At 36.7% G+C, this 22749-nt stretch overlaps 1 protein-coding gene across 1 annotated transcript; it reads left to right on the top strand.

Annotated features, from left to right (window-relative positions):
• The first annotated feature begins 6740 nt into the window (after positions 1 to 6740).
• LOC125241100 (innexin inx7-like) lies at positions 6741 to 21015 on the top strand. Its single transcript, XM_048149415.1, has 8 exons — positions 6741 to 6818; positions 11746 to 12008; positions 12725 to 12902; positions 17523 to 17673; positions 18146 to 18335; positions 18829 to 18979; positions 20117 to 20306; positions 20686 to 21015. Exons 2-8 carry the CDS (start codon positions 11760 to 11762, stop codon positions 20837 to 20839), a joined length of 1263 nt encoding a protein of 420 aa, XP_048005372.1. The 5' UTR covers positions 6741 to 6818; positions 11746 to 11759; the 3' UTR covers positions 20840 to 21015.
• Positions 21016 to 22749: the final 1734 nt, after the last annotated feature.

Below are 22749 nucleotides of genomic sequence, written 5' to 3'. Positions count from 1 at the left end.
CACACACACACAGACAGACAGACAGACAGACACGTCAAACTTATAACACCCGTCGTTTTTGCGTCGGGGGTTAAAAAAAAGTTACACCTACGTATTTACTTTTGGCCTTTTCATAAAGTCTCCTTGTCTAGGCCCTATTGGACTGTCTTAAACTAACTCTCTCTGTAATTAAAATACTAAGTTTAAACATTTTACAAAACCATAAGCTCAGGTTTTTATGCGTCGTCTCAGGGTATTTGCTTAGACGCAGACGTGGGCAGCGTTACTATGGTTCTTTTTACTGTCGAGAGTGTCGAGTTTAAGGTGAGAAGCAACCTATATACGTATTGTACAGTATACGTTTGTCAGAAGAGTTTAGAGCCTATATTTAGATTTAGTTTAATTTACATAGTTTATAACATATTATTATAATAGTATATAATTTTAGATTGTATAGGTTTTAGGTTTATTTTTATAACAAATAGTTGTATATTGCAATTCTCAGTACTTATTTAAATTTTACAATAATAATAAATAAAACAAACATATGTGTTCTGGTAATTTCTTATTTTTCTGTTCAACGGAGCCAGAAAGGTAAATTCATTAAAAAAAAAGAAATAAATTGAAATTGAAATTGTTTATCGTAGCGGCCTGAAAATTAACGGCCGAACGGCCGGAGAACAGAAAATTAAGTCCTTGAATACCTAGAGGAATATGCATATCAAGAACGATATAATACGGGACTGACGAATTAAGACGATACAGGAGGGGTCAATTCTCCATACAAACGCTCTAGACTATTTCCTTCCTGGTTTTTGAAGACAGAGCAATGATTTTTCAACACAGACTATTATTATTTTTATCTGTGTTGGACCGTTTTGATTTATTTGATATTTTTATTTATAAAGACGATAGAGCCAATCAAAAATTTCCAAAAACGGCCTTTTTCATTATTGCGCAAAAAAGGTGTGATACTCAAGGTTATTCAGATTCTTAAATTTCGTTCCGTTTAAATAAGCTTTGAAGGAGGAAACAGTCGAGAGCGGAACCTCGATTTTAAAGATTTTTTCGCAATATCTTTTTTCTTACTGGACTTTTTTTTTCGATAAATCTAGTTAATAACACTGAAATTCACAAATTGAAAGAATCCCTTTCCACGTAGCGCCAGCGTCTTAACAAAGAACATCCCATCATTTTTTATCGAGTTACAATAGTACCGCCGCGCTTGTATGCTCCCTCGCAGCCAGTGGGACTGCATTCCTTCGCCCAGACGGTCGCTAACTATTCCACCGACCTCGGGTCAAACGAGGTATACAACCAGTTTTATGAGACCCCTTATCCAATGTAAAGGATATGACTACCGGGGCAAAGTTACGCTGGGCGGTCGGCCGTGGCAAATCAGAATATTATTGAGTCATCCTTTTAGACTTTGTTCCTTTGAAATAAGTTTGAGTTGAGACTGTTTCCTAGCAGGTCGCACAATCCACAGAGTTCGTGTCAAACGAGTTAAAAACCAGTATTGTGAGACCCTTTGCCCAATGCAAAAGAATATGAGTGACAGAGTCAAGTTACGCTGGGCGTTCGGCAGTGGCAAATCATACAACCCGAATACGCTTGATTTGAGACTGCATTCGCAGGCGATCGCTAACAATTCCACAGAGCCCCACAGGTCAAACGAGGCATACAGCCAGTATTCTTTCTTCTTCATCATCGAAACCTGAGACCGAGGGTCGTGGCCATCATAAGGGTGCCTTTCCACCAGCGAGATCCGCCACATGGATGTGTTTGAACCCGTTTCCACCAGCGCTATGCTATGTAGAATAGAACAATGAACATGATTGGTGGATATGTGGATATCAACCACATCCACGTAGCGCACGTCTGGTGGAACAGGCATCCTGCCGCAGTACGTTGCAGTGCCCTCCAATCAGGCCGATCCCTCTCACACACACACACACACAGAGCCATTATGTGTCGTTCTCGTTTTGACTTGAGTAGTTTCGTGTGCTCTGCCTAACCCTTTAGGCTCAACCATGCACTTAACTCAGGGTTAGTGGGCTGTCAACTGTCAAATTCCATATAAATATTTCATTCCCTAAAACAACCCAGAAGAAGATGGAGGGATGACCTAGACACCTTCCTCACCAACTGGCCGGAAGAGGTACTAAACCGGGAGTCATGGAGGTTAAGGGGAGAGGCCTTTGCCCAGCAGTGGGACACCATTATAGTCTAGATAAAAAAAAACAGTTCCTTACAGTAACGTTTAAATGAACGAATAGAATTACTTGGGTTACCAGTATCCGCAGAGAACGAAATGTTTGCGTTCTTAAAACCATTATTATTTCGTTCCGAGCAGCGCGGTAGCAGGTACTTTTATCATTACATCTGTAAAAGAATTCATTTCATTACTAAACCGGAAGTACATAATCCAATGTGTCACATAACGTATTTACGTATCTGTGAATGTGTGATATCGCTCTGATAGCGAATGACGGTTCTAGCGAAAAATGGTGATATTGTCGCTAGCGAAAACTTTGCCTGGCGAAAATCTTACATGTCATGATTATTTTTAGGTAGTGACAGATCTATGTACAGTTGAGTTCGGTTATATATACACACTGATGTGAATAAATATAAGTAGGTACAGTCAGCATTCAGCATCCAAAGTGGATCAAATAACACTTCAAGAGTACCTAATTACCCAACAAAAATATTTATTTATTATTTACTTATTTAGGTAATTACAAACAAAAATCTCTAATTAATTTACACAGTATCGTTAAACCAATAAGGTTTGTCTCGATACCTATTCCATTCGGTAGATGTTATACAATGCAACAATCATATAATTATGTAGGTATATAAATATGTAAACAAAAAAGATGAACTCAAGGATGTCGAACTTAAAGATGTCCTTAGAAGATTTGAGGAGAGAAGTGTGGGAGGGCAGCCGAGACAGTAACCTGCAGCTCCAACTCCTGGGAATTGAGTCTGGCTCTGTCGCGCCAATAAGCAAGAGATAGAGATAGATATCTACGAGCGAGAGCGTTTGTGCCATTCGGCTACGCAACGTACCCTAGCGTCCCTACACTACATCCACATCTATCTACATCCTTTCGTTCTTTGCCCACCACTGGTCTCATCGGAAGATCAGCGCTGGAAGTCACCAGTAACACGCTGAAAGGCCATTTTGTGGCACTTCAGTCCTTTCTGTTTGTGTTCTAATGTATATGTCTGTGTTCACGAATAAATTATATTCGTTATGGGGTCCATGCCGCAGGCCGACCTATTGGAAGGGGTTTTCTTATAACTGGGGTATTTTTGTAGGTAAGTATTTTCTTTTTTTATACAGCGCGTAAACCTAATAAGGACGATAAATGAAACCAGGCATATAATTCAACATTGTTATCATTAATTAAGAGGTGTTTTTGAGTTACTCTTAATTTTCACCCCATAATAAATTTTTGAAAAAAATCCCAGCAGCAATGTACTGTAAACGTTGTTGCGATGACAATCAATGACAACTGTCAACGAGCGTTAAACGCGAGTGTGTTTGCATTACGTTGCGGGCGGAATTAATTTGTATGGATAAAAAAATATTTCAATTTTAAGTAAAAGTTATCTAATTCCATTTATTATGTCCTATACTCACCACCGTTAAAAGGTTCGCCCGTATTAGGTTTACACCCTGTATATGTAGTTTGTTATTCAGTTTTATTTATAGGTTTAATTTTAGTTTTCATGTTATTGTACCTATTAATTATTCCTAGTTTAAATATAATAATATGATTTTGTGTTAAGTAAAATATAATTATATTCTATTCTTTTTTTTTATTTCTGCACGGTGTAGACAAAACACAAGTGCCATAATTTAACGTGGAACACAGGAAGTAAATGTAGGTACTTTTTATTATTACGTGCCCATATCTACAACTTCTACAAGCAACCTTAATAAGAAGGAATGCGAGCGTGCTCAATCTATGAGTAAGATGATGTACATCTTTGTGCTGTGTCGACTCGTGTTATCAACACTCATAATAAATGAGCTGTGTTGGTAAACATAAGTGTTTGTTCTTTGTGACAATTACCACTATTTATGTACGTATATATAATGCAAATACATAGAAAACTTTTACAATGACTGAATGAAAAGATCAGACATTAGTTATTTGTTATACAAGGGTACAAAGTTGTATTTTAACGCCGAGTGTGGAATTGAAAAACGAGCAAGCGAAAGGATACTATAGTTGAACCACGAGCGAAGCGAGTGGTTCGAGAATAGAATCCTGAGCTTGGCGAGTTTTTCAACACACGAGAATAATTACATTAATTTGTATAAATAAATAGTCATACTAAAAAAAAATAACTATGAACTTATAAATAAAACTATAACTAAACTAAAACTACCTATAAAATAAAACCCTACAATGGATGAATAATGATTTAATTCATCCTGACGCCTCGAAAACTTTACAGCATTCGTGACCCGTTGACCACGAATGCTGTAATACGTCGGGATGAATTGTAAATTCATTATATCATTATACGCGATATAATCCGTTTCTATAGTAACCTTATAGGTATTTCTTCATGCTGTAATTTTTTACTGCTTCATCATTGACCACAGCATCTGTTATAGATGTCTGTTGCAGCGCTTGTGAGTTTACGGGGTTCTGCATCTCTATTGATGACTATACCTCTACAGTACAGTCCTATAGCAGCGCGGCACTTCTTGCCACAACGATCATACACAAAACGTGAGTCTGTAGGGGGAGGTAGCGCAGGACGAATTCTTTTCTGCTTTAGATTCTCAAGCGGATTATGCGACGTTCTTGCCAATGTCACTTCTTCCTATTCGCAGTTCTGGACAATCTGCATTCTACGCAATTAGTATTTCACCACATTCGCTACTGTGCACAGTTATTACTTGTGAACAGTGGCGATTCTTCCTGTTCGCAATTCTGCACATTCTGAATTGTAAACAGTAGTTTTTGACCTCATGCGCTATTGTGTGCAGTCATTATTTGTGTACAATAGCGATTATTCCTGTTCGCAATTCTGCACAATCTAAGTTCCACACAACAGGTATTTCGCCTCATTCGCTACTGTTCACAGCCATTATTTGTGTACAGAATAGTTTCTTCCTATTCGCAATTCTACGCAATCCGAATTCGACGCAATAGGTATTTCACCTCATTCGTTATTGTGCACAGTCATTATTTGTATACAGTTTAGTTTCTTCCTATTCGCAATTCTACGCAATTCGAATTCCACACAATAGGTATTTCGCCTCATGCGCTATTGTGCACAGTCATTATTTTGTGTACAGTATACTTTCTTCCTATTCGCAATTGTACACAATCTGAATTCGACCCAATAGTATTTCACCTCATTCGATTTTATGCACAGTCATTACTTGTGTACAATCTGTTTTACATAATCTCAGCTTCCTCAATCCCCGCAAACACGCACACATAGAAACGCAGAAAGTGCCTTCCGCGGCGCACTAGAGTAGGCAAAGCTCCAAATAGTATTATTAATATTAACTATACCGTTATACACATTCAGCAAAAATAATATTTAGGTGTCAGATAGCGTTGTTACAGGCACTGTATTCAATTTTGACACCCAATTTCAAAATAAAATAAATCTCACCAGTCACCATATCAATATCTTGTAAACAAAATGTTAAATTCAAACCTTTGCTGACTATAGGTATAGGCCAATATTTACTAAATAATTACAGATGTAATGCGAAAAGCGTTTCCTTCGTATTTTTCGTGAAATGTTCGTATTTGTCATGCTATAATAGTTCACATTGTGACATTTGATGAAGTAGAACTGCTGATAATAGATCAGAACAAAACTCCTCAGCGACGTACTGCTCATGTAAGGAGATTTCTGCGTTTCTATGTGTGCGTGTTTGCGGGGATTGAGGAAGCTGAGATTGTGCAAAACGAGATTGTATACAAGTAATGCCTGTGCATAAAATCGAATGAGGCGAAATACTATTGAGTCGAATTCAGATTGTGTAGAATTGCGAATAGGAATAAACTATACTGTACACAAATAATGACTGTACACAATAGCGCATGAGGCGAAATACCTATTGTGTGGAAACCGAATTGCGTATTAGAATTGCGAATAGGAAGAAACTATACTGTATACAAATAATGACTGTGCACAATAACGAATGAGGTGAAATACCTATTGCGTCGAATTGGGATTGCGTAGAATTGCGAATAGGAAGAAACTATTCTGTACACAAATAATGGCTGTGCACAGTAGCGAATGAGGCGAAATACCTGTTGTGTGGAACTTAGATTGTGCAGAATTGCGAACAGGAAGAATCGCTATTGTACACAAATAATGACTGCACATAATAGCGCATGAGGTCAAAAACTACTGTGTGCCATTCAGAATGTGCAGAATTGCGAACAGGAAGAATCGCCACTGTTCACAAGTAATAACTGTGCACAATAGCGAATGAGGTGAAATACTAATTGCGTAGAATTCAGATTGTCCAGAATTGCGAATAGGAAGAAATCACATTGGCAAGAACGTCGCATAATCCTCTCAAGCCATATACTGCTTAGTATATAAAATAAATAAATATGTTCCTGGTTGCAACATATATATTTTCATTCTTTCTTTCATTTATTTAATTCGCCTAAATTTCGAGACAGCCGAAATCATTTTGCATCGATTGCTATGAAGTCGCTCTAATCAGTTTATCAAAACTTTATCTTATCAACTACAGGGGCAAGACAAAGAATAGCCGTCAGTATCCACCTTACGTGTTCCGAAGCATGTCTCTCGCTCTTAGATAAGGATAACAGGTGCGTTTTTACCGATTTTAAAGTGGGTGATAGAAAAGATTTCAAGCCGGTTGGATAGTCGTCGACTATGCGCGGTGGTTTTTAACCCCCGACGCAAAAACGACGGGACGTTACAAGTTGGACGTGTCTGTCTGTTTGTCTGTCTGTCTGTGTGTGTGTCTGTCTGTGGCATCGAACGGATGAACCGATTTACATTTAGTTTATTTTTTGTCTGAAAGCAAAGTTAGTCGGGAGTGCTCTTAGCCATGTTTCATGAAAATCGGTCTACTATGTCGCAGTCGGGGGTTTTTACAAAAATTTAATTTTGTGGTTAGGTTTTAAAGTACGCGTACTTACGGTGACACACAATCGAAAAATCTCGTCGAGCCATAAGTACGCGTACTTGCTCGTACATCTATCCTCCACTTTAGACTCTTCTTCTTCAACTTAGCGTTTTCCCGGCCTAGCACCAGGGTCCGCTTTCCTGCTCAGTCTTCTCCACTTCGCCCGGTCTTCGGCATCCTCAGGGTCCCCCCACATCTAGCGTCTCGCGAGCGTCGCGTCGGGCCAACTGTATGGGCAAAGCCTGACGCCGCGTCGCCGAAGTCGCGTCGACGCGGCGTCTTTTTCCATACAGTTGGCCCGATGCGACGCTCGCGAGACGCTAGATGTGGGGGGACCCTTAAGATGACTGGTAGAATTTACCTGTGTAACTTATGATTTTGAGTCATAAAAATTGTTGATGGATTTGCTTTAGTTTGAAGTTTTATAGTCAGTAGGTACATATTTTGTTCATGTGGTGTGGTGAAAAATATTGTGTTTCACTCGGTGGCAAAGTTTGATTAACCTTCGTGCCTTGAAACCCTCGCAACGCTCAAGATTCCACTTTTTGAACCACTCACAACGGTCGAGGTTCAATAATGGAATCTTTCGCTTGCTCGGGTATCAATATTGGCACGTGCGGTTAAACAACGACTTTGCCCCCTTGTAAAACAAATAACTATTATTCGTTCCTTTATGTTTTGCTGATATTTCAGTACAATACGAAGAAATCAAAGATTCATAAGTAATAATGATTCTTGTTCATTGTTAATTTGTTATCGATATTTTTACCCTGCTCTGCGATTATTTACCTTTATATACTAGTGCTGCCATCTGTTACGACTGTATTGAACTGGATGAGCTGAAACTGGAATGAGTTAAGTTAAGACGCTATAGGAACGAAAATGCTAAAATAGAAAGAAGCCCCCCTTTCAATTTGGGAATTTTAGTTAATCTAGTTAATACTTAGTGTTATTACCTAACTAGATTTATCGAAATAATAAAATATGTACATTTATTTTTAAAGGAATAAGTACCTAACTGAAAGCTTTTCAAAATATTAAGTCAAATTAGTATAGGCAAAGAGGATCGAGTATTAAGTATACGAGGGACGTTCAAAAAGTAATGAGAATGGATATGTTCCTGTATCTTGATTTAATTTTTCTTAACTTGTCCATGTAGCAGTACTCATTAAAGTGAAATTGCATAATTCAAATTTTTACTACTTTCATTTGTTTTTCTTTGATATGTAAATAATTGACACAAGGTGGGGGATGAAAATTTTCAGTAAAATAAGAGCATGTTTTTATGATTATTTGACATGTCGTGAGTTCATTTCTGACATGAATATCAAAAATAATCATACTTTAAATCAAAGCTGGGTTTATCCTTTGTTAGTAACAGCAATAAAAAAAGTTCGTATAGATACATTTTCAAACGGTATGGTATCCAAAAATAATATAGGTGCTGTTTTGGGTCATCTTCATGATTTTTACAGATTATCACGAAAATTGAGAATATAGATTGGAAACAAAATTACGTTAGTATTAAAGAAGAACATACAATCATTTTAATATTAAAAAAATGATTAGTTACAGTAAGAACATTTTAAACAAACAAATAATAATGTTTTTGGCCTTCAAAATGACAGTAGACAGGGCCGAACCCTCAAATTGCCGAGGGTGCTGCTCAAGATGGTGTATTTAAAGCTACAAGTGACATACCTAATATTGAAGGCAATATAAGGATCATTAATATTTTATACCCGACCTTTAAATAAAATTGTAATATAATCGCTACTCTGAAGTATAATGAAGTGAAGTGCTTACTGACATGGTATTTAGACTATCGTTAAGATTTAAATTTTTAAAGGGGGCAAAAAAATAATAATTGAAAAAATTAAACATGTAAATAAATCACAAAAGAGTTACTTTTAATTATAAAAATATAAGGATACTTACATTCTTATGTTTTAATACTCATTATCATTACTTATTGAACGCCCCTCGTAGAGAGTTACAGTCGAAGTAAAATGTGTAATCACAGTGCATAGACTGCCATCTCTTGACACAGGCTTAGAACTTTTGAACCTCAGTTTTTAACCCCCGACGCAAAAACGACGGGGTGTTATAAGTTTGACGTGTCTGTCTGTCTGTCTGTCTGTCTGTCTGTTTGTCTGTGTGTGTGTCTGTCTATGGCACCGTAGCTCCCGAACGGGTGAACCGATTTAGATTTAGTTTTTTTTGTTTGAAAGCTGAGTTAGTCGGGAGTGTTCTTAGCCATGTTTCATGAAAATCGGTCCACTATGTCGCGGTCGGGGGTTTTTTCAAAATTTTTGACATTTTGGCCCATAAGTATTCTTAGCTTGATATGTGTTAAAATGTCAAATATTAATATTAGCGCCATCTAGCCGAGCGTTCCCCAAAGGTGTAATGCCATCTAGGCCACCGTACCTTTTTCTGTATGGTACTGAGGTACGTTTTTTTCTTAGACTTGATTTGTCTATACGGAGTTATACATGTCTTTGGTATAGGTTAGTAGTAGCACAGTATAATAAAGAGTACTATCGTACAGTATGGCCACTCCCGCTCCCCGCGGAAAGTGCCGCCCACCCCCTCTCGGTTACCTCACAGTTACCGCCTGTCAAAAACGCGAACTGTCGACCTGTCATATCTGACTCATACAAGCATGGTACGCGTTCGCCTAGACGAGCTTAGAATGTGTGCTAGGAACGCGCCTCTTTCATATATTTGATCGCCAGTGTCCGAGGTGTGGTAGTAGTTACTGGCTTGACCTCATAATATTTACTAGCCATATGCATAGGTATTATTGCTGTTATCGTACTACTTATATTCTCGATCATATGTGATTTACCTACAGTTAAAGAAGCCAATTCGAATTAAACTTCCCATAAGTATTTAAATTCATTTTGTTATCATTTGGGTTTGACAACCGGACTGGCCTAATAGCGCGTAAGTGATCCTACCTGCGAAGGCACGGTTCTGGGTTCGAATCTCGGTAAGGGCATTTATTTGTGTGATACGCACAGATATTTGTTCCTGAGGCATGAATGTTTTCTATATGGACCTATATAAGTATTTGATATTATATAATATCGTTGTTAAAGTACCCAACACACAAGCCTTCTTGAGCTTACCGTGGGACTCAGTTATTTATTTATCCCTGTCTTTCTCGCACCAATATATTTACCAACAAGAACGAGCGAAAAGCAAAAGAAATGAAAAAAGATTATTCTTAATATCAATAAGTTCGGTGAAGGAAAACATCGTGACTATTCTGATATCGGTAAGTTCGGTGAAGGAGAACATCGTAAGGAAACCAGACTAATTCCAATAAGGCCTAGTTACCCTTCGGGTTGGAAGGTCAGATGGTAGTCGCTTTTGTAAAACTAGTGCCTACGCACAATCTTGGGATGAGTTGTCAGGCTCCCATGAGCCGGGAAAATGCCGGAATGGGCCATTTTTTTTTTTCAAAGTTGTCCACCGCACTTTTTTGTAACGTGGGTATTTTTTACGCGATTCATACTCAGAATCGCGAGGTCTTTCGATCCTGATAGGAGAAAAAAAATGTCCCAAGATTTCTATACATTTTGTCGAACCTTCCATTCCGTTACCGCCATACAAAATGTATGAAAAAATGGTAACGGAATGGGAAAAAAACCTTGGGACACTTTTTTTCTCCTATTAGGATTGAAAGAGCACGCGATTCTGAGTGGAAAATACATAAAAATTTCCAAATCCAAATGAAAAGTGGGGGGACAACTTTGAAAAAAAATGGTCCGGATAACGCAAGGAGGATGATGATGATGAATAAGTTCGAATTGGCTCCAAACGATAACAAATCAATAGAATTTTACGCTTGTGACCCGAATTACCTGCACGTGGTAGTAACACTAACAATGTTGTGTAACATTGTTTTATGAGGTTATCGACCCTTTGCTACTGGTTGCCAACTTGCCATAATGGCATTACTAAAAAGAAAAAGAAAATTGTAAGGAAAACTTAAAGAAATTACCTACTTTTAGGTGACATTCATTTCACTAACATTATTTGAGTATTGCTCATTTATAAATCTAATATTTTGTCAAACATCAGGGTCGAAGGACCATTTTGTATGTTGTATAATGTATTCAGTATGGTAAGGTCTTTTCAATTCGGCAAGGACTAATCTGAAAGAAAATAAACAAATTAAAATTATTATAGGACATTCATACACAGATTTACTGTCCCACGGTAAGCTCAAGAAGGCTTTTATTGTAATGTGGGTACTACGAATACTACGATATATGTCATATACAAATACTTACATGTATACATAGAAAACATCCATGATAGGAACAAAAATGATCCTTCAAGGTCATCCAGGTACGTTTAAAGTATGTACTAATATATTGTTTTCTGGTTACTGTAGACTGCTGAGGACCTTTGAAATTTAGAAAAAAATACTATAATGCCTGTTATACAATTAAGTGGGTAGTCTTAATTAAGACACATCCGTGCCATTAGGCAGCCAAGCGAATTAATCTGAGTGATTACTAAATGTAGTAACAAGACATTACTAAATCTCAGCCTGCTCAAATTTTTAATTTCAACTATATTTGTTCCAGCAAAATCATAAAAAATGGAGGGCAGACTCTTCGCGGCCACCATCGCAACCGTAGCCCCACAATTCAAGTTCAAGGCCAAGCCGATTATAGAAAACTTAGTGTTCAAGCTCCACTACAAGGCCACGGTGACCCTTCTGGTGGTATTCGTGATCCTGGTATGCGCTAGAGAGTTCTTCGGAGACCACATCAAGTGCATATCGGACCAGGGCGTGCCGGACCATGTTATACAGACGTACTGCTTCTTCATGGCCACTTTTACCATCGTGAGTACACTTTCCATTGCGCTTTTTTCAGTGCAATTTTCACATTAATCATGAGACCTTGCATAGGTACTCATGGTCGCAGTAAAGATACATAATCTGACGAATTGCTCGTAACGTAACAAACAGTGGGTAACCGGAGCTTGCCCTGATTTACCTAAAGTAGTAAATGTGTAATAAGAGTAGATTTAGGTTTTATAATAGGTACGCTACTCGTTTGTTTAGGTAGGTACTTAATAAAAGGTTATGGAATCGTACTGAAGAAATTTGTCCCCAAATTATTTATTGTGTCATTTATGGCATTCTGAACTGACTAGACTTCAAGAACTAAACAATGCGACAGATTTCAGACAGTAATTAGGGCATATACTTATTTACTCCTTTAGCAAAGTTATCCTTATCGTGAGGAAACCGGACTAATCCCAATAAGGCCTAGTTACCCTTCGGGTTGAAAGGTCAGATGGCAGACGCTTTCGTAAAACTATTGCCTTCGCCAAATCTTGGGGTTAGTTGTCAATGCGGACCCCAGGTTCCCATGAGCCGTGGCAAATGCCGGGATAACGCAAGGAGGATGATGTTGATGATCCTTATCGGGTCTTGTCCTCCAACGCAACTGCTCGCCGCTGATTCCGGTCATGTGTCCAGCTAAGTATATCCAGGTCGACCAGCAAATAAGGTGCTCTTTTTCTGCCCCATAATTCCGACATTTAATTTCTCAGGTTCGCCACTACAACGAGAGCCTGCTTCAATCAGGGTTCCTTCCGCATCCTGGAGTGGGTCCTTTAAGTGATGACGATGAGACCCTCCACCACACCTATTACCAGTGGGTTCCGTTCGTGCTCTTCCTGCAGTCCATATCCTTCTACATGCCGCATTACATTTGGAAGAAGAAGGAAGGTCAGTATACGGAGATGCATTACTAAGTCCGAAAACCATTCAATTAAATTCGGAGAATCATTGATTTACTCGTAAGTATATAGCAAGTGCGCGAAGCACCAAGGCCCAAGGCCAATTATGATGAGGTTCCTTCACACCTACTACCAGTGGCTTCCAGCAGTCTATAGCTTTCTACATACCGCATTATATTTGGAAGAAGAAAGGAGGTTAGTAGTTATACACGGAGAGGATTTTTTAACTCCTAAAGTAGGAGAATTGATTTAGCACAAAAAAAGACCAGAAGTACCAATGCCACCTAGTTGTCCTTGACTTTGATTGGAGGACGAGCCTAGCACGTTGTATAAGATCACTCAAAGCTTAGGCCTGATTTGGAATTTTAGACGGCGTGCGATCTCGCATGGGATTTTAATTACATTGCGGGCTGTTGAGGTTAGGTACATACAATTCAGCGCAGCCATCAAATACCGCAATGTAATAAATAATACTCGTATGCGAGTTCTCGTATCGTCTAAATGGGCCCTTACGTTAGGCTGCTAATGCTGCTATGCTACATACTGTATTATATTTGAAAGAAGGAAGGAACCTTAGTTTCCTTTGAGGGATGAATGGTACCAGTAAGTACCTACCTAGGGTAAAACCTACCCAGGGACCCAGTAAATCTTAAGTCTCTGTCAAGACGTGACAGAACGCTGTCATCTTTTGGGCATCAACGTGATGAACACTGGTACTTGTACCTTATACATACCTTGCAGTGGTCTGTGTACGCGGTACTTCAAACAGTCCGCACTGGACTAATATGTGTTAAGAGGGCTTCCATGTGAAATATAGTTAAATCGCAACCGAGCGCTTAATCATACCGTGTGTGGTATCATATTAAAGAGATTTCCGAGTAGTTCACAAATATATAACATATTATAGGACTTTTTCTACTTGGTTTAACAAAATATGAGAAAATGACCAGAAGTGGCAATAATTGTGACGAGGAAGGCTCGTTTTCAAAAAAATTCCAAAAATTTATAATAGAAATTTATAATCACTAAGGCATAAGAGCAATTTTAGTAAACGTTGCAGATTAATTTTGTACGAAAATAACTCCGATGTGATGTAGATTTTCAAAGAAATTGTCACATAATTTTAGGTAATTTCTGAATGAAATTGAATTCGTCTTAGCCTTGTTTACTCTTTTTAAAAACGTTATAATAAAAATGTAGTCTGAGAAGTTTGTAGTACAGGATATACGTATTATAAATTTATCAGTTTCAGTATTCCAAATTGTCCAAATTTTACTAATAAGATCGACTAATCCAGCACTATACGCGGGTTTTCCTAAACGTGCATCAGAGAAAAATTCATAATTAATTTAATGAGTTAATTTTCTAAAATCCAGTTTAATAAGTATTAAGATAATAAGATGCTCTAATTGAAACTTGAATTAAATATATCTATAAGATAACGGAAAGTGTAGTATTTCACCGACTAAACTATCAATTTTACATTATTTTGACGTTTTTCTCGAAAGCACCCTTAATGCAATAAGTAAAAACTTGTGAAATTCATGAAATTCGATTATTTTTCTCTTATCTTTTCTGTGATATATAATCATAAGTATTCGTGCGAGTGGGATCTCGTGAGTAGGTAATGTTGAGTCGAAAGATACTTTTATCAATATGAGTTGCGGTTTATCTTATCACAACTTAACCTCAATTTGATTACCTGTTGTGAAGTAGAACTTAAGTTTAAAGTGATACATTAATATGAGCACTTATAACATAAGACGAAGGTCACAAGGCTAGATATTTCAAATGTTTCACTGGACTTCTGGACAACCTTAAAGCCGAACCATAATAATAAATAATCCATATTAATATTATAAATGGGAAAGTGTGTGTGTGTCTGTTTGTTTGTCTTTCACGGCAAATGAAGCGACGATTTGACGTGATTTTTTAAGTGGACATAGTTGAAGGGATGGAGAGTGACATAGGCTACTTTTTGTCTCTTTCTAATGCGAGCGAAGCCGCGGGACAAAGCTAGTAACTAATTAGAGTGGTTATGACATGATGCCCATGATTAATTCAAATAATTAATTTCAGAAACATTTTAAATTGTTTATTATCAACTAAAATATATGTACAGTAGAGTTCATAAATATATGTACATTTCCTCACCCTAACTCGTTGCAATAAGGTGAAAAAATGTACATATTTATATTGATGAACTCGACTGTACCTAATACCTATGGGCAGAGCAACAGAAAAAACACAAAATAATGTTATTGTAACGTATGACCCTAAATCATTTAAGATAACACCATTAAAAAAATCAAAATCTAAAAAAAAACCCGACGCAGATGACCAATTTCCATGAAACATGGTTAAGAACACTCCCGATTAATTCAGCTTTCAAACAAAAAAACTAAATCAAATCGGTTCATCCGTTCGGGAGCTACGATGCCACAGACACACACAAACAGACAGACGGACACGTCAAACTTCATAAAAAAATTACAAAATTTTTTATTCATGTAAAATACACACACATTTTTAATATAAGTAAGGGATGAAGCCTCCGTGTAAGCAAAAAAATAGGCGCGTTACAAAACACGGAGAAACTAAAAAGCCAAAAATAATAAACCTTTCAATTCAGATTTCTTATCGTATTGCAATAAGCTAAACATCCAAATTATAAACAAATCAATTATTTTTGTAGTCGGTACCAGACCTGTTCGTCGCCTTGCTATTGCCTGTTTGCCCCACCCAACCATACACAGGCTGGTACCGACTCCAAAAATAATTGATTTGTTTATAATTTGGATGTTTAGCTTATTGCAATACGATAAGAAATCTGAATTGAAAGGTTTATTATTTTTGGCTTTTTAGTTTCTCCGTGTTTTGTAACGCGCCTATTTTTGAAGGCGGTTTTATTTTTTGTTAAAAAGTTTATTTATTTGTTGATTTTTAGTGGTTCCTAGTGATATTATATGTATCAATCCGAATACATGTACAGTAGTGAAAGAATTATCCTTTAACTCCTAACCATTGAGGAGTTGACCTTCCATCATCAGCTCAGCCACATAAAATTATTACCATCAGACGTAAATACTGGTGTACCTTTGAAAAATAGACTAAAAACATTACATGTGCCTATAATATTTGAAGAGTTCCCTCGATTTCTCCAGGATCCCATCATCAGAACCTGACTTGGTGCCAATGGGACCATCTCGGGGTTATACCGGTTCGATCAAAAAAAAAATTTTGAAAATCGGTCCACGATTCTCGGAGATATCGAATAACATACATACAAAAAAAAAAAAAACATTCAGTCGAATTGAGAACCTCCTCCTTTTTTGAAGTCGGTTAAAAATAGCTTGTGTTAGGAGCCTTCGCCTAACACCCCGTCGTTTTTAATTGCGTCGAGGGGTAATAATATAAAAACGAATCCTAATAATTTTATTTTATATCGGTAATCCTAATTTATAAGTAGTAGTAGGACTAGTAGGTACTTATTAACTTATATTTAATCGAAACAAATGAAGTGTCAAATGAATAATTACCATACACGATAATGATCTAAGTAATCTCTTAAATACCGTTAATTTAATTTGCATATTCCGTCAGCTGTCCATCAATTATGATATTACGCTTATTATATTACATAACAACGACCTTGCATTGCCCACATTCAACCTCACACTATATCACGCAGGACCCCACACAATGTGTATAAAAATCTATAATAAAATACCACCAACAATAAAATCAATAGCAAAACCCAAACTTTTTGAAACCGCTTTAAATCGATATTTGTTAGACTTTTGCTATTGTCTATTACTCAATGAAAGAATTTTTTGATGATGCCTCCTGGAAAAATGATTAAAAACACCGTAATGTTACAAATATGTATAATTATAGTGCAGATGTCTATATGTAGGTATATATAATTAGGTTTTAAGAAATAATTGTAATTATAATTAAGTACATAATTATAGTATTTTAGTTGCTATGCCCTTACAGGGTCTGTATTATACTCGTATTACTGCAATAAAGATATTTGATATTTTGATATTACCAAGTGTCTAGTTTAGTGTGTCAATAGTTAATTTTTAACAATAAATAAATATAATGAATACTAAACTAGCCGGCAGGTGTGCGTCATATAGTTCAGCTGTCTTTGCGGCAAAATAATTGGGTACATAATTGATTACAATTATGTACCCAATATTAATCTCAATTTGTAATTTTTCTCTAGTACTTAATATCAATACCATCAACATCCTCATATTCCTCATTGCGTTATCCCTGCCATTTGCCACGGCTCATGGGAGCCCGATATTTGACAAGTTTGAATGCCAATACCATAATACTTGAAACTTTTGAACCTCAGTTTTGACGTTTAGCACATATTCTTAGCTTGATATGTATTAAAATGTCAACTATTAATATTAGCGCTATCTATCTGAGAGTCCCCCAAATGTGTAACGCCATCTAGGCCACTGTACATTTTTCTTTATTGTTTAGACTTTATCTGTCTATACGGAGTTACATATTATGTCTTTGGAGCTACTAAAGCTCTACCTCTAGTCTAGCTCCACTATCAATGATAAATAAGAAACGGCTATTGCAGGTGGTAGAATAAAAGCCTTGGTGGACGGTCTCCAGTACGCCAGCATAGCAATTCAAGATGGCAACGACATGACTGTCGCTGGCAAGACGGTGCCGTCGCAGAAGAGCTTGGACAAGAAACTGGATATCATCAGAAAGGATATCATTATGAGGTTAGAACTTCTAAAGATCATTATCACTTACGCAAAATAGTACATTTTAACTCATGTAAATCTAGTCTCTAGTGCGAGGTTTTTCAAAGAATGTAACTGCTTGTAAAATATCAGTACGCACAAACGTGTATGTACGTACACACATTTTTCTACGTATTTTTAAGTCATCAGCATACTTATAGCAAAAAGACGAACAAAAGTGGGCCGATTGTCATCCCTTGAAGCACACTCGAAGTTACGATTGAAGGCCTTGAGATACATCCATGAACTAAGGTGCTGTTCCGAAATATGCAAATCATCGGAGATGATCTCCCTTGATTCCATTACGTATAAATACGATATTTTTCTAAGGAATAATAAATGCATGCTCAACTTTGTCCAAAGCTTTTTAGAAATCGGTGTAGAGATGGCTTCAATCAGTTTGTTATTACTTATTTAGAGACTAAATAATAAAATTACTTTCTATCCCCAGACTAAGAATAACCAGAACCTGGTCAGTCTGGCTCGTTGCCATGGAGATAGTGAACATGCTGCACGTGATCCTGCAGGTCTACGTCGTTAACTGCTTCCTAAACGGCCAGTTCATGGATCTCGGGCCCAAGGTCATAGGCTTTGGGAACTGGGACTTTATCGCTGATCCGTTGGAGACTGTGTTTCCTAAGGCAAGTTTAGGAGTGTTCTTAGGTTTTTGCTTCCAATGAGTCGCGCGAACGATTCCTTAGTTCGTTCTAGAATAATAATAGGTCCCGGCCTGGAGGGTTCAATCATCTTCTTAGATTTTTTACTTTAGATTTTTTGCGTGGGTATGTCATTTGTACAGCCCATAAGATTTCAAAAGGGATTTTGGGTAATATCTGACTTATTTAATAGCAAGATGGACACCAACTTGTTTTCGCTTCGCTGTATCATCGATCGCTGTAAAATCCTAATGCTCTTTCGTTTTGGAAGCTCACTCACTGTATCTATGTTATTTTTCATAACATTACGAGCACCTATAGCACAATATAATAAAGAGTACTATAGTATAAGTCTGTGTCTTCAAACTTTTTTGTATCGACTCTTAGAGTGGTATCTATTGCTTCAATGCCAATATGATAAATTACAAGATGCCGACATTCTCCTACGATTGAATCATTTAAATAATTTATCTCGCAGGTAACAAAGTGTATCTTCCACAAATACGGTCCAAGCGGTTCCATACAGCAACACGACGCCCTCTGTGTGATGGCGCTCAATATTATACACGAGAAGATCTACGTCATACTGTGGTTCTGGTTCCTGTTCTTATTCATCGTGTCTGTGCTTGGTAAGTCGTGATTTAACTTAAATGTAATTACAAGAGATGATTATCATGTTCCTAAAAAGATAATCATGTCATCCTAGATCCAAATAGTTATTTGTTTTACAAGGGGGCAAAGTTGTTGTTTAACCGCACGTGCCAATATTGATACCCGAGCAAGCGAAAGATTCCAATATTGAACCGCGAGCGTAGCGAGTGGTTCAAAAAGTGGAATCTTGAGCGTTGCTAGGGTTTCAAGGCACGAAGGTTAAACATACTTTGCCACCGAGTGAAACACAAAATTTTTCACCACACCAACACAAACAAAATACTGACTATAAAATATCAAACTAAATCAAATCTATCAATTTATTGAATATGTATGATTCAAAGTCATCATTTACAGGTAAATTCTACCAGCCAGCTTAAGACATCAAGTTAAAATATGTATGAAATTACTTTGCACTCTTGTGGATAAAATGCAATTTTGCTATCTGTTTTCGAATAGCGAAATTGATCTTTACTAGTCGGTGTGGTGAAAAATTATTTACTCCTCACGTAAAGCTGTCGAGAGAGTTAATTATTAATTTCTTGTCCTTAATACCTGCTTGATTTTGTGTAACTTTCTTTTTAATATTGATAATACATAGTACGTTTACCCAAGTGTCTAGTACTGCATTTTTATTTACACATGCAAAGATATACTTAGTTATATCGTTTACAGCATGAATGCTCCCGATTTGTTACTTACACTTACTTACTTACTTACTTCACTGGCTCAGCGACCCAAAAAGGATCTTGGCCTCCGACACAAGAGATCGCCACTCTGCCCTATCCTGCGCCACTTCACGCCAGTTGGGTACACCAAGTGCGGACAGGTCTTTCAGGGCTTCCTCGCACCAGCGATATCTGGGACGCCCACGCGGACGTTTTCCACCTGGGCGTCCCACATATGCTCTTCTCACACCACGATCCTCTCCCATCCTTTCCAGGTGGCCAAGCCAGCGGAGTCGTGTGGCTTTGATCTCGCCAATTATATTAGGCACCGCCATTAGCTCTTCCAGCTCTCTATTTCCCGATTTGTTACAGGCTCGACTTATTTTTATGAAATCTCAAAATATGTTCCACAGCGTAGGCAAACAATTTATAAATTTATAATTTCAGCTGTGATCTGGAGAATCGGTTCCTTCTTCCTCTACCGCCGTTCCCTGCGGTTCAACGAGCTGATGTTCCGCCAAGTAACCGGCGGCAAATTCAACCCATACAACGTCATCAGCGTTGTCAACGGATGCCAGTATGGGGACTGGCTGTTCCTCTATTATCTGGCAAAGAATATGCAGGGCTTTATATTCAGGTGAGTATTTTAAACACTATGCGTTTGTCGCTGTTGGCATATTAACAGTATAAAAAACCTTATTCTTTAATCGAATTTGATGCTTAGTTAGCTCAACATAGCTACGCAAATCCATGTAGCAAAAACTTCGTGGCCTAAAATTGGGAGTGAAACTTCGATAATAGGGAAAAATACTTTAAAAGCAAATAAAGAATTAAATAAATATAGTTAGGGTCCTGATCTTAGCTAAGAGATGCTAAATAGGATAAATATTAATGTATTTAATGACCCCCTTTGGCGTTGTTCATTTCAATGAAGTAAAATCAGATATTATAGTCGATCTTCATCAGCTGCAAAGAAATAAAGAAAATAACGTATCCTGTACTAAACTCTATTTCAGGGAACTCTTCGCTCGTCTAGCCGAAGAGTTAGAAAAGAGAGACATGCCGTACCCTCAGAGCGGGCACGAGAAAAAGGGGGCAGAGCCAATTCTAGTCGGCAGAGTTGACTACGATGACGAGACACTGCCTTTGAAAGAGAAGACCGCTTTATGAGCATTAAGGAACATTAAGCACATCATTATCTAATACTGTGTAATCCAAATTTGATAAAAAAACATGCATGTATGGTGAAAACAATAGGCTAGTTTCCTATACTTAAAATAAAATATTTTATGCAGTGCAGGAAATAAAACACCACATAAATAGAAGAAAAATATGGACAGTAGTTATGTTTATAGTATATATTTTGTATTTATTAAGTCAAAGAGAAAGATACATATAAAGTAAATGAATTGACCGTGACGTGACTCCTCAGTATTTCATAGTAATTCCCTACCTCATGACATAAGACGTGCTCAGTCTCCTAACTCTTTCAAGAGACTACTTAAACTCCACTTTTTATCTCTTCCGTAATATTTTTGTCTGATTACTCCTTCTAAATAACCTGGTACTGTTATATGTGTATTTATTTATATATATTTTATTTATATATTTATGCATTTAGTTATTTATCATTATATATGTATGTTTATGTATGTTAATGTTTTTGCCTATATTGTGCGATAAGTTTATTTCTTCGAATTTGCTGACACCTACTGACAATATGTAAATTTATCAATTTCCGCTACCTTAAGGTTGTCTGGAAGAAATCGCTCTTTAGCGATAAGACCGCCTGTTGTTTACCTTTGTTTTTGTTGCTTCCTTGTTTTGTATTGTTGTATTTTATCAAGGTGTGCAATAAAGAGTATTGTATTGTATTGTATTGTAATTCCATATTAGCAAATCGGTTTGACAGTTCTTAAAAAGGAGCTGATTTGACTAGTAGGAAACTAGCCTATCGAAAAGTTTTCGGAAATTATTAGACATTTTAAAGTTTTGATACGACCTTTGATAATGTCGAACTTGATTGGGCTATTTGAGTTTAAAGGGATGCCGTTTGGTCTTGTACATGCTCCTAATGCTAAGTTTGTTTCTTGAGGAAGGTTATAAGTATTAATTAACTTTTATTACTCAGGCGCCTGTTTTATAGTTAAACAGCAAGGTATAAATTTGTGATGAGGTATTCAAAACGAATATTTAATGATATCCATAGGTATATCTTTTTATTTACAAATATACGAGCTAAAAATATTCGTATAAAAATGCGTGTACTTACTAGTAATCGTGAATAACGTGATCTATATCAATTTTATAAGAATTATGACCAAAAAATAACTCTAGTATTATGATAAGAGAATTGTTAGGTACTTGTATATTGATGTAGGAATATAGGAATGCATTTAGTAAAATATGACATTTTAGAAATAAGTGTATGATTTAGAGGGGTATCAAGGTGTACTTTGTGTACAATATGGCTCAAAAATACGATGTAATATCAAATTAGATTTTGTATAATATAAATTGACATTCTGTGAAAGACTTATTGGCAAGAAAACCATTTTGAAGTATTTTGTAACGTTGTTTTTTGAACCATTTTGTATAATTATGTTAATATGGGTACACATAAATATAATTTTCATAGATGGGTTTCAAAATTAAGAAAGACATGAGATGAAAGATGATTGTACTCATTTGACTCTTGCCAGTGACATTTTAGGCATTGAATTTAATAATTTTAGTATTAAGTAATTGTAAAAAGACAATATTTGTATCAAGTTTTCAGAAAATGTGGTTAAAGACGCAGACTGAGTTCAAATTATTTTTGTATATGTAATACTCGAAAAATTTGTTTCTATTTGTACATGAGTACAAAATACAGCAATAGAATTATGGCTACATAAAAAAAAAATTGTTAAAAACTACATTTGTTGAGGTTCGTGATTTTATGAATAAATGTTATTTTTCGTTAAATATTGTTTCCTTTAAAACCTAAAACCAGGCATTCTACTAAGCTAAAACTTACTATAAGTACTTACAAGAAAAAATACAAAGGGATGTTTATTTAAGTTGGTAAAAAGCGCTGG

Source organism: Leguminivora glycinivorella, chromosome Z, assembly GCF_023078275.1.
Source record: "Leguminivora glycinivorella isolate SPB_JAAS2020 chromosome Z, LegGlyc_1.1, whole genome shotgun sequence".
Classification (NCBI taxonomy): Eukaryota; Metazoa; Arthropoda; class Insecta; order Lepidoptera; family Tortricidae; genus Leguminivora; species Leguminivora glycinivorella.
The sequence above is the reverse complement of the archived record's forward strand: the minus strand, read 5'-3'. Positions and strand labels throughout refer to the sequence as shown.